The sequence below is a fragment of the Bufo bufo genome, chromosome 2 (genome assembly GCF_905171765.1).
Source record: "Bufo bufo chromosome 2, aBufBuf1.1, whole genome shotgun sequence".
Lineage (NCBI taxonomy): Eukaryota > Metazoa > Chordata > Amphibia > Anura > Bufonidae > Bufo > Bufo bufo.
This window is the reverse complement of record NC_053390.1, coordinates 237795715-237814689: the sequence shown is the minus strand read 5'-3', so window position 1 is coordinate 237814689 and position 18975 is coordinate 237795715. Positions and strand designations below refer to the sequence as shown.

The following is an 18975-nucleotide window of genomic DNA, read 5'->3' as shown; positions in this document are numbered from 1 at the left end:
TTAGGAACGAGCGTTGCTGTAAACGCTTTCTCCCGATAATTGGCCCAAATACTGTGCGGTCTAATAAAGCCCTTAGATTAAGCCTCCAATAACAGTTTGGTGGGGGTCTGACTCCTGGCACGACCAAATATCAGCTGTTTGAAGGGGCCCACAGCACATAGGGCAAGCACTGCAGCCTCTGTATTATCAGGCACAGTGCCATACATTCTGTACACAAATTCATAAATGAATTCTGTCATATGCATACATCTGAAACTGTTGTATACTTCCCTAAGTATAAAAAAACACCAGTGCGTGCTGACCGTAAATATACCTGCGCATGGGTGACTTCTGGGGTCAGTCACTGGGTGACTCACAGTGGCACTGAGGTGTTTACCACATACACCAAAACCAGGTCTGATTTCAGAAGTGTATTGTGCACAACATGTAAAGGTGACCTAATCATAGTCACAGCTGACAGTTTGTTGCAGTGTATCATTATTAGCAAAAGTCTGAGTTTAACATAGCGGCAGCTCAAATCCCTCTCTGCTCCCGTGTCTATACTGATCAGCCTCAAAGACAATAAAACTTAAAGGATTGTATCATGTGGATAAAGTTAATACACAGCATTTACTAATGTATTGTGATTATCCATATTGCTTCCTTTGCTGGCTGGATTCATTTTTCCATCACATTATACACTGCTCGTTTCCATGTGCAGATATAGGAGGTGGCCAGGACGGGAGATGCTGCGCATGCGTGCCTATCCATGCCACTACGGTCCTGACTACCAGAGAAGCCGGCACATTTTCTTATACAGGGAGTGCAGAATTATTAGGCAAGTTGTATTTTTGAGGATTAATTTTATTATTGAACAACAACCATGTTCTCAATGAACCCAAAAAACTCATTATTATCAAAGCTGAATATTTTTGGAAGTAGTTTTTAGTTTGTTTTTAGTTTAAGCTATTTTAGGGGGATATCTGTGTGTGCAGGTAACTATTACTGTGCATAATTATTAGGCAACTTAACAAAAAACTAATATATACCCATTTCAATTATTTATTTTTACCAGTGAAACCAATATAACATCTCAACATTCACAAATATACATTTCTGACATTCAAAAACAAAACAAAAACAAATCAGTGATCCATGGATTCTGTCAGTGTTTTGATCTGTTCACCATCAACATTGCGTGCAGCAGCAACCACAGCCTCCCAGACACTGTTCAGAGAGGTGTACTGTTTTACCTCCTTGTAAATCTCACATTTGATGATGGACCACAGGTTCTCAATGGGGTTCAGATCAGGTGAACAAGGAGGCCATGTCATTAGATTTTCTTCTTTTATACCCTTTCTTGCCAGCCACGCTGTGGAGTACTTGGACGCGTGTGATGGAGCATTGTCCTGCATGAAAATCATGTTTTTCTTGAAGGATGCAGACTTCTTCCTGTACCACTGCTTGAAGAAAGTGTCTTCCAGAAACTGGCAGTAGGACTGGGAGTTGAGCTTGACTCCATCCTCAACCCGAAAAGGCCCCACAAGCTCATCTTTGATGATACCAGCCCAAACCAGTACTCCACCTCCACCTTGCTGGCGTCTGAGTCGGACTGGAGCTCTCTGCCCTTTACCAATCCAGCCACGGGCCCATCCATCTGGCCCATCAAGACTCACTCTCATTTCATCAGTCCATAAAACCTTAGAAAAATCAGTCTTGAGATATTTCTTGGCCCAGTCTTGACGTTTCAGCTTGTGTGTCTTGTTCAGTGGTGGTCGTCTTTCAGCCTTTCGTACCTTGGCCATGTCTCTGAGTATTGCACACCTTGTGCTTTTTGGCACTTCAGTGATGTTGCAGCTCTGAAATATGGCCAAACTGGTGGCAAGTGGCATCTTGGCAGCTGCACGCTTGACTTTTCTCAGTTCATGGGCAGTTATTTTGCGCCTTGGTTTTTCCACACGCTTCTTGCGACCCTGTTGACTATTTTGAATGAAACGCTTGATTGTTCGATGATCACGCTTCAGAAGCTTTGCAATTTTAAGAGTGCTGCATCCCTCTGCAAGATATCTCACTATTTTTGACTTTTCTGAGCCTGTCAAGTCCTTCTTTTGACCCATTTTGCCAAAGGAAAGGAAGTTGGCGTTGCCTAATAATTATACACACCTAATATAGGGTGTTGATGTCATTAGACCACACCCCTTCTCATTACAGAGATGCACATCACCTAATATGCTTAATTGGTAGTAGGCTTTCGAGCCTATACAGCTTGGAGTAAGACAACATGCATAAAGAGGATGATGTGGTCAAAATACTCATTTGCCTAATAATTCTGCACGCAGTGTAGTGTGCAAGCACGTCCATCACTGCTGGTAGTGGTTGTAACCCCTGGATCAGTGTATAATGTGATGGAAAAATGAATCCAGCCAGGAAAGGAGACAATATGGACAATCACAATACATTATTAAGTGCCTTGTATTAACTTTCTCTACATGATAAATGCTGAAGTGAGACGACCCCTTTAAACAGGTAAGACACGGGAGCACTGTGTCTGCACTCTAATATGATTAAATATACAATTTTTCATGCTATACACACCATAATCAGGGCTCCTGTTTCTCGGTTCTGCTCCCCCAGGACTTCTGCTGATGTCCTGCCCAGGCTGCTCTGGAATAGTGCCCACTGTGGCATACGTGGAAACAAAGTAAGCAGAATTGTAACTGTCTTTATGTACTGTATGGGAAAGTAATTCTCGTTACAGCTGGATCACGGCATCCATGTACAGATTAGTTAAAATAAAAAATGGAAAAGTGGATATAAAGCTCTTGTAATAAATTTTATTATTTCCAAAAGGTACAAAAACCTGTAAAAAGTTACAAAGCAGTAATACTCACCTTTTCGATCCCCGCTGCTGTCATTTTGATGCTTCCCAGGTCACCCACCAGTCTCTACTTGTTGGCCCCTCTCGAAATGTGACCACGCAGCCCATCACAAGTCACAGTATTGACTAGCCTCGGCCAGTGATGGGCTGAGCGGCCACATTTAAGTCTAGGGAAGCACCATGGAGCAAAAGACCAATGGGAGACCCAGGAGGCATCAAAAAGGAGCAGTGGTGGATCGATAAGGTTTTACTTTTTTAAGCCATTCTACTCTTTTTCTCTAAAAAAAATTTTTTGCCAGCTAGACAACCCCTTTTATCATATTATTACAATAATACAACATCATGCATTCGTCATGAACGGATCCGGTTGTATTATGTCATCTATAGCCATGACTGTTTTCTATTATGCCAGATTGTGTCAGAGAAAACGGATCTGTCCCCATTGACTTACATTGTGTGTCAGGACGGATCCGTTTGGCTCCGCATCGTCAGGCAGACAGCAAAACGCTGCAGGCGTTTGGTGTCCGCTTCCAGAGAGGAATAGTGACTGATCGGAGGCAAACTGATGCATTCTGAGCGGATCCTTTTCCATTCAGAATGCATTAGGGCAAAACTGATCCGTTTTGGACCGCTTGTGAGAGCCCTGAACGGATCTCACAAATGGAAAGCCAAAACGCCAGTGTGAAAGTAGCCTAACAGGTTAGCCAGTTTCATACGTACAAATCTACTGACATACCCTTTAACAACAGTGGAGGTGAAGTCCAGCTGGGTATACTATGGCTATCGAGTTATAAATTCTCAAGTTTATGCCTTTAAATCACCACTATATCAAAAGACAGTGAAAGAAACCTTCTTACCTTGAGGAGAGGGAATGAATGCTTTTGCGCCTCCAAAAGAGAGCCTCCTCGTTGTTGGTGCACAAGCAGTTTCGATAGGGAAAGGAGGGGATGTTCCTGCTCTCATGAAATTAAGGGGACTGGCACTGCTGGACTTCCGCACCATGCCAGATCTAAAAAGAAGACATCCAGTGATACAGATGAATCCATAATGAAGCAAAACATGCTTATTAGGATGATGCCATATAATATCATTCACACTATTACAACTATGTACTAGGGACAATTACATATTCCATCGCACAAGTAATTCAGCACAGTAGGGGAAGTCGGAGGGCGGCCGCTTACTAGTTAGACAGACACAATAACCATACTTTCTATGTATGGTTAGAATATGAATTGATACAAGTACCGTAAATGGGTCTTTAGATGGTAGTTGTGGCAGAAGCCAGGCAAGACCTCTGTACGTACAATAAATACAAGAAATATGCATAATAAACATACTTTATCATAGGGACACATTCCATACAAACCTTTGTGGTGTGTACTGATTGGGTGACTGCAAATTCTGCTCAATCCTCCGATAATTGTCGATTTGAGTTGGTACTGGAATGGGCACAGACTGACCATACCTACTAGCTGATGCCTGAGGCAGTCTAAAGGAAAGAAACAAAAAAAAAACTCCATAAGCTGTTGAAGTGAAACAGTTGTACTGATGCAGATTATGTCAAAAATGCTGGACAAAATAGCACAGCATGCTGCAGAGTAGAACAAGGGACACCAATATACTGGGGTCAGGTGGGCTCATTGATATCCAGATCTGTCCCTGGTTTGTATTCGATTTTTCTGTTCCTATGACAAACCAGGAAAAGGGCATGCCCAATGCAGAAGTCAAAGAAGCCTTAAAGGGGTATTCTGGGCTAGGAGCTGACAAACCCAATGGTCCTAACCTGTGGCCCGCTTAGGTCTATCATTGCCTGCAACAGTCACAGGACCAAGCAGATCCCAGCTATGCAGGGACTGAAAGTGGTCAGGAATGGGGCAGTGTTATTATTGGGGCACAGGAGAGGACCATTAGCGTTGTTGGCTCCTAGGTTGGACAACCCCTTTAAAATAATATAACATATAAAAGCTAAAACAATCAGGGATTTCTATCTATCTAAAAAAAGAAAAAGCAGCACACAATGATAGCGGGTGCAAAATCCTTCCCAGGACCTGAGACCAAGGTCCTATGTAGATATATTTGAAAAAAAGACGGCAGCACTCCAAACTTTGGTGAAAAAAATGGATGGTTTATTAACCCATCTAGCAGCAACGTTTCAGCTCTCTCTATGGAGCCTTTGTCTAGCTGAGTAACATGTGCACAGTGTCATATATTTATAGTGAGAACAATTACATACAACAAAATTACATGATTATTCAATAAAGCAGTGATTACAGTAAAAACCTCTTAAAAAACATGATTAATCCATAGATTTAGATTAGTGTCATGATTCAGTATAATGATAATCATAAATCTTTGTTTTAACAATGATAAAAACATTAAAAGCATATATTCAATTCATACACATAATTATCAATAAATACATATAAGTGTGCATAGTGAGTATCATATAAACATGATTAAACACCTTTTAATCTTGAGGAGCAGTCACACATGATGCCGATAATCAATGGGACCAGCTCGGCGTTAGAAGATGCGGCATGCACATGCGCCGCCCGTCCGTGCTCTCGCGAGACACGGGAATACAGCTAATAACATAGGAACCACATTAAAGATGGCCACAGTCCAATTGCTCAGAGCGCATGCTCCTGTTTGAAGTTTAAGAGTTAATTTTCTTTTGGGCTCGGGTGTAGAACAGACTGCAATTCCGAGACTGCGGCCATCTTTAATGTAACATTTCAGATATACATAGAGTGCTCTCTCTGTCTCTGCAGGGTCCCGAGCTGTAAATTCAGTATAGTTTATTTTGGGCCCTGTTAATTTTTTTTTAAAGGGCCTACAGATATTGCATTTTGGTGCCTTATGGTCAATATGCATATTGACTGAACCCATCCACAGGGATTCAAAATGATGAACTGACACCAGTTTCAATCCCAGAGAAATCAAGTTCATCTGCTCAAGGATCCCTCCTATATATTTCTAATTCTAGAAATAATGGAAATCACATAGCAAGCAAAAAAAACGTAATAAAAGGCCTCATCTCGATGATACAATTGAAAGGTTTTCATTCAGCTCTTACCGGGATGGACTTGGGGAGCAGCTATATGGAAGTGTTGGTGAAGGTGTTCGAGCCCGGCTCTCCAAACCAGCAGATGTCAGCAGAGAACTGGGAAGAAACACAGATAAGACTTAAGACCATCAAAAAGTATAAGAACTAGCCTTGCAAAGTCCAAAGACGTCGTAATATCACACTTAGTATCTCAAGTTGTCTCAATAAAGAGACCTCAAACAACCCTCTCAAAATGGACAGATAAATTATTGGGTGAGAATACTCACTGTGCGGGTGGTTTTACCTCCACAATATGCACTAGTTCTGCCCCGCTGATGTGGGCATAGAGCTGAGTGAGGAAACCTTCTGAGGCCAGATTGTATGAGTAGGGGGTAAGTGTCTAACTTTGTGATTTGTAGATTGTCTGAACTGGGAGGACAGTTTTCTTACCCGCTATACATTAAAGTATCTTGGATGGGCTTGCTTGTCGTAGCTTCTGCGATATCTCCTAGAACATAAAGGAACGGATTAGCTCAAAGCTATAATTAAAGTATTGCATGATGACTACATAAAGACAAAGTCAGGTACATAGCTCTCTGACTGCATTTCCATATCAACGTTCTCAGAAATTCGCACTCCATTATTCCTTGTATGTTACAGAATTAGTTACTAAAATTGAGAAATTCTTTAAATGGAATTGAAGACCCAAGGAGAAAATGAATAATGCTGACTAAAGCACTGAAGCCAGCCATACACCTATCTCACAGACACAGGCAATCCAGCTATACTGTAGATGGAGCATCATTCCTATAGCTCTTGGCCAAACTATTAATCCCACTTGCCAACAAACCCCAAGGGACTTGGGTATAAAAAAAAAATATCTGAATCCTTGTTTAATTGCCCGGGACTTTATTATATTCAGACGGAGCAGTGGTAATTAGCTGGCACTATGCACAAATGAAGATCATAGGGACACGAGCGGAATAACAAAAGAATGACTATTGTCCTATTAACCTGCATGTCACTCTGTCTATCACTGGGCACTTATCTTTACTTCAAGGGGTTATCCAGAATTTTCTAATTGATGTCCTATCCTCAGGACACCAGGACTCCCGGCACCATGGCCGATCAGTTGTTTGCAGAAGCCATGAGTGCCGTGCTCTCCTCACAACTCATCGACCAGAGGGCCCTACATAGTGTAGTGGCTGTGCTTGGCCATGTGAACGATGTACGTGACGTCACAGGCCTAGGAAGAGCGCTGCATCCTCTCCATACAGCTGATTGGCGTGGTTCCGACACCCGGGACACCTGCTGATCTGACACTAAAGACCTATCCTAAGGATGGGTCATTAATATGAATTCCCCGATAAACTCTTCAGTTACTAAACTTGAAACAACTTGTTGGTGGAAGGGGCTTCAAGGGGAAGACAGCTTCTGGAGTAAAAACTCCTCTGAAAGCCTTGGAAGTGAGCTGTGCTATGCTTCTTTTCCTGGTTTCCATAGGGTTTCAGGTAGGAAGACAAGTCCTTAACTGTTAATACTTAAAAGTAACAACAGCTCCAGACATGAATCGAATGGAGAGTTTCAGTAGGCTCCACTGGCATCAATTAATCATAATTTATGAAGCCAGACTGTCAGAACTCGCCCGCTGGATTAGTCCTAGGTGAATGGATTAGATTTGCAAATCTCTTCTTTCATTACCTATGACAGGAGGTTGCCTCAGTGATGTACATCAAGGGGACACTAAACCTAAAATTGTATCTCTTTTCTATGTAGCGGAATACTATCAGTCATTTTGGGCCGAGGAAAGGCTGACTGTAGAGTTCTGCAATGGGATTAATAACAGGATGCCAAAAAAATGTCTGCCCCCATAGTCATCTATGTCCAGTTATGAAAACCTTGGCAAATATTTCCATTCCCGGTAGTAAAGGATGGTAGAAGCTCTTTTAATCAGGTACAGTTTTATAAGCTTTGAATTTTTGGTTTAGTGGTTCTTGAAATCTATAAATGGGTCCATAGAGAATGAAGCTTTACAGGCAAGGCTTCCATATTACAAAATCACAGAGGGTTATGCCGCCATACCAATAGAAAAAAAGGCTTAGACTTTGTTGCTGCCCCTTCTTTCCATCCTATGTAGGAGAGAACGTTGGGTATTTCCTCTTTGCTAGCGTTTCTTTGGTGGTAAAGAAGAGGAGTCCTGCGGAGGTCCACACAACCCACAATAAACCATACTAGACCATACTGTGCTCTCCTTTTGAGTTCCTGCTTACAGGTGTATATCTTCACATTGTTACTGACATGAAATTTGTTCAACTAAGGTCCATCATACACATTAGATAGCCCTCGGTCGAATGCTCATTCGGCTGACAGCTATCCCTACAGGTCACCCATATACTCACTCGGCCAGGTTCTATACGCAGAGAGGGGAGAAAGCCACTGCCAAACTCATCTAGCAGAGGATATCTCCCCAAGAACATATGGATCTGGCACTTGATAGCCAACTACCTGATTCCTATCTCTCCTGACATCTGCCATCAGGGGAGAATCGGGATGTCCCCATACACATTAGATGGTCGGCCAGTCCTATTAAAATCAGCAAACCATGTGTATGGCCGCCTTTAGTTTGTAAAATATTACAAACCTTGAGAACTTGGAAATTGTGCAGGCACCATCACAAAATCATCAGTGTCACAAGAGGAGTTCTTGCTGCTGCTCCCTGCAGATTCCTTTGAACCTTGAAGAAATCCTGGAGAATCAGGGATAGGTGACACCAGGGTTTTTTCCTGTAGTTGCTGCATTTCACCTAAGGATTGCTGGGGGTAAAATTATTAAAACACCATATAAATATTAAAGTAGTGAAAACTTTATCGTTCAGTATACGGCCCTGCCTCAACTACTGTATACAGGCAGTATAGTAATAGTATAGTTATAGTAGTATAGTGTGTGTTTTACATCCGTCAAGCAAGGACACAATTGCCTGGAATTAGATGAGCTGATACCTAACCGCCCATCAAAAATAAGGGCGTCAATTTGCATTTGAGGTATGTTCATAGGTTCTGCATTGCAGTAAAAAGTTTGACAGCAAGGTGTGACCCCGAGGCTCTCTTCACATCTGATAAGATCTATCGCATCGCCCAGCAGACTCTAATGACTTCTAATGGTGTCCACTGGGTTTTCCCAGGGTGTCCGCCATTAGCTTTTGTGTCAAATGTGGCTCCAATGCAGATGTGAACAGATAAGTCAAGGAAGAAAACGCTTAAGAGTCCAGGAATTTTTTTTTTTACAGATTTAGGTGGCCAACTTCTAGAACGACCACCGCTGCTGGATTGTAGGGTGGTCATAACCCCCGGAAACGAGCCGTGTATATCGTGATAGAAAAATGAACGCAGCCAGCAAAGTGGGCAATATAGACAATTAAAATACATTAGTACGTGCCTTGTAGTAACTTTCTCTATATAATAAATGCCATTTGCTGAAGTGAGACCACCCCTTTAAACATTTGAATGCCATTATTTATTTCTTTATGCATAGTTTCTGGCACATGAATACATTTACTATCTGACCACAATGGTCTCATTTATGTTGTAGGAACTCTTCCCCCCCGGTCAATATGGACATCTAGATTTGTGGTCAAAGCTAAGATGGCATCAACTCACAAAGACTGGCTTCTAATCAATTTTACAACCCTACAGGAGTAGATCTTAAGATATGTACTTACAGGTGGAGACGCCAAATGTGATGTGGAAGAACTGCTGCAAGAACTTCCTGAGCCTGAACTGGGATATGACGGCATTGGCACAGGCGCAGCTGGGGAGACAGGAATATGGTTAGAAGTTACATTACTCTTATAGGCAAAGCTTCAGCACAAAAAATGACATTATTCTCACTTTTCAGACGTAGCACTGTTAATAAATGATGATGCAGCGGAATCAAACAAATTAAAAGGGAATAAGCAAGGTTTTATGCTGACTATACTTCAGAGCTGTGGTCTCAGCAAATAAAGCGCATTCATTGCATGGTGGAAAGTTATGGAATTTTCCAATGTGCTTTCTGTATCATTTGTTTAATGATTTTTGAGATCTCTGCTTGCTGGCATCATATGTGACTTTTACTGTTTACCTCTAAGGGATGAAAACCAGTCCTGCCATATAATGTCTATGGGACAGCTTTAATAACTGTGTGCACCTGTGTGCCCATCACCTATGACCAGAGCAGAGTTTTATGCCCTAGAGCAGGGATGGCCAACCTGAGGCTCTCCAGCTGTTGCAAAACTACAACTCCCAGCATGCCCAGACTGCCTACAGCAGTGATGGCTAACCTCCGGCACTACAGCTGTGGTGAAACTGTGACTTCCAGCATGCTCCATTCATTTCTATTAAGTTCTGAGAACAGCTAAGTCGTAGTCTTACCACAGCTGGAGTGCCGGAGGTTAGCCATCACAGGCCTACAGCTATCAGCCTATAGCCAGCCATGGTGGGAGTTGTAGTTTTACAACAGCTGGGGATCCGTAGGTAGATCATCCCTGCCCTACAGTTAAACAATGAAGATTCCCATTGAATGACAGCAAGCAGAGATATTGAAAGTCCAGAATTAATGTAGAAAGTACACTGGAAAATTGAATGAAGTGTTATCTGCTTAAAATGATAACCTTAAGTCAATGCTAGTAACTGCAACCATGACATACAATATATACCCAAATAATACATACATTTCTTCATGGAGGAGCCCACATCCAGAAACGAATGGTGAAAGAATTCATCTATGGAGGAAACAGGAAAAGTTTAGGAGAAGGCAAAAGAGAGCTATATATATTAGAACTGGGAGATTTTGCCAAAAAGAATAATCTCAATTATTTTTAATTTAAGGACAATTATCGATTTTTCTCGATTATTTTTGTTCTGGCAATAACTTTTTCATTTGTCAATGAGCCATATGAGAGCTTGTTTTTTGTGGTGAAAACTTTTTTATTGACACAATTTTGGGATACATATAACATATCTATTAACTTTTATTATTTTTTGGGGGATGGTAATAGAAAAAAGAAAGTAGTTCCGGCACCACTTTTTTTTTTTTTATAGAAAAAATTGTTGTTTTAAAAAAAAAAAAACTTTATTAACCTTCCTTTAATTATTAGTGAACACAGTCTTACAGATGCCATTATTAGCAGCGATGCACTGCCCTCCCCCCCCAAGTTGATGGTCAGTGGTCGTATATGACACATTGTTATTCCACTGAATTTAGGCAGCCCCCACCTTCAAACAGTATTGGTGGTCAGATAATAGTATTTCATGCCACTGGTCGCCCTACATAGTTATTGTCATCCCCCAGCCCTCCTTAAAACTACCCCTTATCCCCCTTTTGGTGAGCAGATTTACCAGATCCAAAATGGTGGCAAGTAGCTAAAGACGGAGTGGGCCCAGCTGCTTGGAAGAGTGGGTGTCGGGAGTGCAGCCGGCAGAATGTCCAAGCATCCCAAGCCAACCGCAATCCGAAGTTCAGGCTTTCGAGGCTGGCGCAGGTAAAAGTTGAGGGGCGTTTTTTTTTTAGCTCCACCCACATCGACCATCCTGACACTGGTCAGTGACCAGAGGGGGAGCAGTGAGCACCGTCACTGACGGAGTGACGTTACGTGTCGGCCTGCGTGGCGGATGTTATGGAGTTACACAATTCACAGCGGCTGCTGCGGAAGATTACAGGGGCCACCATGAAGGGGAGGAGGGATAATTACATCACTGACAGCATGGCCCACCAGGCATTTGCCCAACAGGGTAGACTTTCAGTCCATGCCTGCGGCTGTTTACAGCGGGCGCCTGGCTGCAGTCACTGCTGGGATCCCTGTGTGATCCGGAGCACTGTATCAGCGCAGCCCGTGTGTGGACTCTCTTCCGTCCCGGCTGCCTGTGTCAGGGTTAAAGGCGCGGATGGCATGGACGGAACATAGCACATGGCCTGCACCGATACAGCGCCTTGGATAAAAAAAAAATATATATTTTTTTAAAAACTAATATCATGAGGCTCTAAAAGGGCAAATGAATCAAATTCATTTGGTTAGTCGCCCAGCCCTGATACATATATATGCAAATATAACAGTGCTTATAATTAATACAAAGAGCTGGGCTTTTTATTGACAAGCAAAACCCACTGTGGTCCCTCTATTATGTGATAACATGGAGGCTCGTCCATGGGGTGGACAACACTCCATGCGGAACTCCTGATCTGCAGTATTCTGGACGCTCCGATGCAGATATCTGCAGAGCCAGGGTTTAGCAGAATTCATAGAAACTATACATTTTGGCTCCGATTTTGATACATACTAAAATCTAGAAGCGGCTTTACTTGTTCATTTGCAGGAATTTGGCCAAAAGAATCTACAAGTAACACTTTACCAAAGTCCATCCGGTCCTTCTGGTTCCTCTGTAAAAGCCCCAAAAGAAGCTGCTTCAGATGACTTGAGGTTTCTCGAGGGATGCTGAAATGCCATCACAGAAACATACACGCCAGTTAACAGCACATACCGACACAGAAACACAAGGGCAAAGCTGTCCAGGCGAGCAGCGAGAGAGTACAGGGAAAATGCTGAGCAGAAGATTCGAGCGAAAAGCGAGAGGGGAGCATGTTTGCCAGGGTTAAATTTAACAAGTGCAAGCACCCTGGGTATTATTCTTCATCGCTCCTAAACTGGACCCCTGGGTGTGGTTCTAAAGTATTTTTAGGGGACAGAAGTCATGAGGTAGGCAGCAAAATAACATCTTGTGCGTTAACTAAAGATCAAAGAAATGTTGTCCTTTTAGACAAACTTTAGAAGGGGCTTTATGATGAGTAGTAGACCTATTTCTAGGGCTTGCACGTGTTTTTCTGGGACTGTAATGCTGATGGCTTATGCTAATGAATGGTAATTGATATCACATTGGTAGAGATCTGACTCCTGGCACCCCCATGGATCAGCTGAATGAACGGGTGGCTATGCTGGGGAACAGGCACTGGAACAGCACCATTCACTAGGTAGTGGCAATGAGTGGTATTGCAGCACTTTATTTAGTTACCCATTCACTTAAAGGGTAACTAAACCCTTTTAATAACTTTATTAAAAACTATTCTAAAAGCGCTATAGTTCATTTTTGCAATATACTTTTTTTTTAAACCATTTTATTGACAAAAAAAAAAAGGCACTCGAAGTTCAGGTTGTCTATAATGCTTTTGAATTGTACACCAGTACACTACTGACATGTCAGAGGTATAAGGGTGTATGGATTCCACTGTACTGCAGGAATAAGGGCCACAGTGAGTGCTGTACTGGCAGGAGCACACATTGTTGCTCCTGTCTGTGCCCGCTGCCCTCTGCTGAAGCTTGGCATAGCACATCGGTACAGGGAATACTGCAGCAATGTGCTATGCAGAGCTTTTAGTGGAGTGCAGCAGGCGCAGGCAGGAAACAGAAATGTATGCTCTTGTAGCACTCAATGCGCCCCCTATGGGTGCACTACAGTGGAATATGTACACCGTTGATGTGTCAGGAGGCAGAAGCAGCTGATTGGTGGCAGTGCCTGGAGTCCGTCTCCTACAGATCTGATACTGATGACCTATCCTAACCCCTTTCAACATTAAGGCTGTGCTGATAATGAGCCATCCCATGCCTATATACACATTATCTGCCACATTTGGTAAAATGCAGACCAGTCAAAAACATTTCCTTGAGCCCCATAGGCTTCTCCAGTATTAAAAAAACACGTTTCTTCAAATAACCTTTGCCATTTGCTGAAGGGATTAAAGGCCTTTCTGTCTGAGCCTGGCACAAACAGCTATGCAGTGTTAATTAAGGAATGCTCAAGTTAGTGCCAGATATCTAGTGCCCATCTCCCTGGCAGCCTGGAACTTCAGCACAGAATCAGCAGGTGTAGAGAAAGTCGATGGAGAAGGTCAGTAATGCTGGAAGAATGATTACTTGGGTATGAGGGTCTTGTTTTTTTCATAGTAGAGACGGAGATCCTGAGGGCTGCTGGCCTGAAAAAAAGAAGGTGGACTGTAAGCTCCAGAAGGTCACGGGACAAGATTATCATACAATAGTCACACAATAAGCTAGACATATTACTGGCCCACCAAACACCTCTAACCACTGAGAGCCACCACTACTCTGGTCATCCAAGATAGGAGAGATGGAACCGTGCAGACTACGAGGTGCTGCCATAGATAAAGATCACACTTTCTACAAATGACATCTTGCACGTGGGATAAGGTCAGTTTTCTTTGATTCAGCAGTGAAGAATGGAAAAGGGTGGGCATACACCTGAAACGGCTGCTGGCCGACTCCCTCAGAAATGGGCATGCTCAGCCAAGCAAACTTGTTTTCAGTGGGGAAAGGACAGTAAAGGCGGGTTTACATCCTGCAGGAACAAAGGACCATGCAAGCAGAACCCCTACATGCCCAATCCTTCCTTCCCACCACACCTGGTCAGGAGACCCTTATGTGCATTAGATTACTTTTTGATTCCACCAAAATCTGCATGTTTGACTGACATTTATCTAATGTGTATGGCCACCTTTAATTGAATGACAAATCTGGTTACTTAAAGCTTTGGGGAGAACATACAAATCCAATGCAGATGCTGTCCTTGGTCAGACTCCTGTCATCAATGCTAACCACTGAGCCACCGTGCTACCGGCTTCTTCTTATGTCCCCGCTCCTGACATGTCTGGTTTAGTAGCTTCATGCATTCCCCATGTAATAACTATTCTGTAGCCTCTATTCTTGTGTTGTGTCATTCCTTTATTATATGAGTGTATTACTGGCAGCTTGCAGTGAAGGTCCAGATAAGTGTTACCAGTTGGGGGGCGAGTCCCTACACAGTCCTACCCTAACAGCACTGATTGGATCTGTCGCTGTGTAAGAACACCCCCCAACTGGTAACACCCATTGAAAAACTACTAGTAATTCATTCATTTCATTTACATGGGGAATACAAGCTGTTACTTACAGGTCCTCTCTGTAGATCTCAAGTACCGGACATTAACTACATGGCAGATGAAGATTCTCATCAGGGACATGCCATATCACTATGGAGCTCTGATTAAAGGGGTTGTCTGGGAATACATCATTTCTAGCAGGTCTTGGCAGTCCGCCTCTCCTAGTAAAAGAATCATACTTACCTGCTCTCCTCAGCGCTGGCTCCTGGGACTCCATCCTCCAGTCCGGGGTTTGTCTTCTTGATCCCCGGCATGGTCACTTGATCCTCTTCAGCCAACCATTGGCTTCAGCAGTGACGTGTCTCTTGTAGACTTGTCCCCACTGAAGCCAGCGGTTGGCTGAGGAAGAGGATGAAGTGACCAGCACAGAGGACCAGAGTGGCGGGAGCAGGTAAGTATGATCCTTTCAGTAAGGCCTCTTGCACACGAACGTATTTTCTTTCCGTGTCCGTTCCATTTTTTTTGCGGACCTTATACGCAACCATTCATTTCAATGGGTCCGCAAAAAAAACAAAAAACAGAAGGTACTCCATGTGCATTCCATTTCCGCAAAAAAATAGAACATGTCCTATTATTGTCCGCATTACAGAAAAGGATAGTACTGTTCAATTAGGGGCCAGCTGTTCCGTTCCACAGAATGCGGAATGTACACAGATGTCATCCGTATTTTTGGCGGACTGCAAAATACATACGGTCGTGTGCAAGAGGCCTAAGGAAGACAGGCTGCCAGCACCTGTTAAAAATAATATATTCCCAGACATCCCTTAAGGATGGAGTTGATAAACCAAATACCAGGGAAGAAGGGAATATAATAAAATCTTATTCCCAGAGTATTGATGTGAGGAGCCCAATAATCTACTCATTCATATATTGTATAGCCTCCCTGCCGTCATCCGCACTAATATTTGCTAATATTTTCTTCTTACATTTATAAAAAGAATGGGTGAAAATAACTACACTATATAAAAGAGGTTGTCTCACGAAAAATATTTTCACGGGACAACCTCTGAATACTTTTGTAATTGCATGTAATAAAAAATTTTGTATAGCAAATGAGCTATTCAATAAAATGTATCTGTATAGCGCCACCTGCTGTTAGTTTTTTTTCTTATTTCTTTGACCTGCTCATTGAGAAGGCCGCACATGCTCAGTTTCATCCTTCCACGGCCTCCTGAGCTGTGATAGGGAGAGCAAGGACACGCCCCCTGAGCTGTGATAGGGAGAGCTAAGACATGCCCCCTTAGCTCCAGCACAAAAAGACACTCCCCTTGGGCTGTCAGCTTGATATAAATCTATCAGAGCAATGAATGGTGAGATCTCTGGATCCATGTGAGGTACAGGGCTGGTTCTAGCTTTGTTGGAAAGAGATTGCCATGTCCTATATGATGTCTGATTTACATGTTTTACATTAGTCATGGGATAACCCCTTTAAAATGAATGGAATGTGCTGCCCCCTAAAATGTGTTACCCCACAACTATGCCCATTTTATCTACGTAAGAAATGCAGTTCTGCCCTTCTCTATCAGAAAAGAGAGGAGAGAAGAGCGACACTAAGAAGGGGCAGGCTGACATAAAAAGAATACAGTAGACATACTAGACACTAATATCAGCAGTGACCTGGAGGGACCCCGGATTTAAAAACAGAATGTGCCTGACAAGTATTGGACTCTGGTCACCTCAAGGACAGCTCCAGATTTCATGGTAGCTACACTACAAACACAACCGATCTGCAGCCGGACAACCCTGAGATCATACATCGAGAGTCAGATTTTTATTTTACGCCAGGGGTAAGGTAATGGTAACTTTCCTGAGGTCTGTCTTAGGAAATACTTGCACTCCTCATAAAATAATAATTCTGGAGGATCTACTCTATGCTTTGTGATGTTCATCCTGGAAATGTATCAAACATTAAAGGGTTGTGCGAGTTATGAAAAAAAATAAAAATATATATATATAGCACTGTAAATCTGATGGGCAGCAATATATAACTAAGCTAACCAAGTTTTAGGCAAAAAAAATATCTATTTCCTCATTTCCCTGGTTCTCTTCTGGCCCTTTGTTTACCTGCAATAACAACAACCTCTGCCCCTCCCCCTGCTCTGCTAAGGGAGTGGATACAAGAGCTGCCCTGAGTGACATGTCTGCCTGCTGGGAGACTCTACAGCATGTTGTATGAGTAGGACTACAAGTCCCAGCTGTATAATGACACTGCTAAGGGAGTGGATACAAGAGCTGCCCTGAGTGACATGTCTGCCTGCTGGGAGACTCTACAGCATGTTGTATGAGTAGGACTACAAGTCCCAGCTGTATAATGACACTGCTAAGGGAGTGGCTACAAGAGCTGCCCTGAGTGACATGTCTGCCTGCTGGGAGAATCAGCAGCTTGTTGTATGTGTAGGACTACAAGTCCCAGCTGTATAATGACACTGCTAAGGGAGTGGATACAAGAGCTGCCCTGAGTGACATGTCTGCCTGCTGGGAGACTCTGCAGCTTGTTGTATGTGTAGGACTACAAGTCCCAGCTGTATAATGACACTGCTGATACACACAGGATCTTCCCCCTACCTGTTCTTGTGCAATGCTCTGCAGAACTCCTCCAGTCTATCACCTCCTGTGCTCAGCATTTGTCTCCTCATGGCTTCGTGAGGGATCGGTCATGTCAAACTAATTTAATCAGTTTCTATGAGGAGGTAAGTTCTAGACTTGACAGCAGCGAATCAATGGATGTCGTATATCTGGACTTCTCCAAAGCATTTAACACTGTACCACATAAAAGGTTAGTATATAAAATGAGAATGCTCGGACTGGGAGAAAACGTCTGTAAGTGGGTAAGTAACTGGCTCAATGATAGAAAACAGAGGGTGGTTATTAATGGTACACACTCAGATTGGGTCACTGTCACTAGTGGGGTACCACAGGGGTCAGTATTGGGCCCTATTCTCTTCAATATATTCATTAATGATCTTGTAGAAGGCTTGCACAGTAAAATATCAATTTTTGCAGATGACACTAAACTGTGTAAAGTAATTAACACTGAAGAGGACAGTATACTACTGCAGAGGGATCTGGATATATTAGAGGCTTGGGCAGATAAGTGGCAGATGAGGTTTAACACTGACAAATGTAAGGTTATGCACATGGGAAGGAATAATGCAAGTCACCCGTACATACTAAATGGTAAAACACTGGGTTACACTGACATGGAAAAGGACCTAGGAATTTTAGTGAACAGCAAACTAAGCTCTAGAAACCAGTGTCAGGCAGCTGCTGCCAAGGCCAATAAGATAATGGGTTGCATCAGAAGGGGCATAGATGCCCGTGATAAGAACATAGTCCTACCACTTTACAAATCACTGGTCAGACCACACATGGAGTACTGTGTACAGTTCTGGGCTCCTGTGAACCAGGCAGACATAGCAGAGCTAGAGAGGGTTCAGAGGAGGGCAACTAAAGTAATTACAGGAATAAGGCTACTACAGTACCCTGAAAGATTATCAAATTAGGGTATTCACTTTAGAAAAAAGATGACTGAGGGGAGATTTAATTACTATGTATAAATATATCAGGGGTCAGTACAGAGATCTCTCCCATCATCTATTTATCCCCAGGACTGTGACTGTGACCAGGGGACATCCTCTGCTCCTGGAGGAAAGAAGGTTTGTACTCAAACATAGTAGAGGATTCTTTACGGTAAGAGCAGTGAGACTAAGGAACTCTCTGCCTGAGGAGTTGGTGATGGTAAGTTCAGTAAAAGAGTTCAAGCTGGGCCTGGATATATTTCTGGAGTGTAAGAATATTACAGGCTATAGCTAGTAGAGAGGGGCCGTTGATCCAGGGAGTTATCTGATTGCCTGAGTCGGAAAGGAATTTTTTTCCCCTTAAGTGAGGAAAATTGGCTTCTACCTCACAGTTTTTTTTTTTGCCTTCCTCTGGATTAACTTACAGGATAACAGGCCGAACTGGATGAACAAATGTCTTTTTTCGGCCTTATATACTATGTTACTGCCTGCAGCTACTCAGTAAAGCCTTCAGCCCTGAGCCTGTGCTACTGAAGGGGTTAAGAATCCAGGGCGAGAGCAAACAGCATCAGATGGCAGTGCAGAGGGGC

General features: G+C 42.9%; 1 protein-coding gene across 1 annotated transcript in view; it reads right to left on the bottom strand.

Annotated features, from left to right (window-relative positions):
* The window catches only part of ULK1 (unc-51 like autophagy activating kinase 1), a 102122-nt gene that overhangs the window by 16519 nt on the left and 66628 nt on the right, over positions 1-18975 (bottom strand). Inside the window, exons 9-18 of the mRNA XM_040416261.1 lie at positions 13849-13907; positions 12293-12375; positions 10615-10665; positions 9625-9713; positions 8548-8719; positions 6357-6414; positions 5937-6023; positions 4227-4349; positions 3715-3866; positions 2575-2658 (exon numbers count right to left, since the gene is read on the bottom strand). Of these exons, the coding sequence (XP_040272195.1) occupies positions 2575-2658; positions 3715-3866; positions 4227-4349; positions 5937-6023; positions 6357-6414; positions 8548-8719; positions 9625-9713; positions 10615-10665; positions 12293-12375; positions 13849-13907 (958 nt within the window). The remainder of the gene's footprint in view (positions 1-2574; positions 2659-3714; positions 3867-4226; positions 4350-5936; positions 6024-6356; positions 6415-8547; positions 8720-9624; positions 9714-10614; positions 10666-12292; positions 12376-13848; positions 13908-18975) is intronic.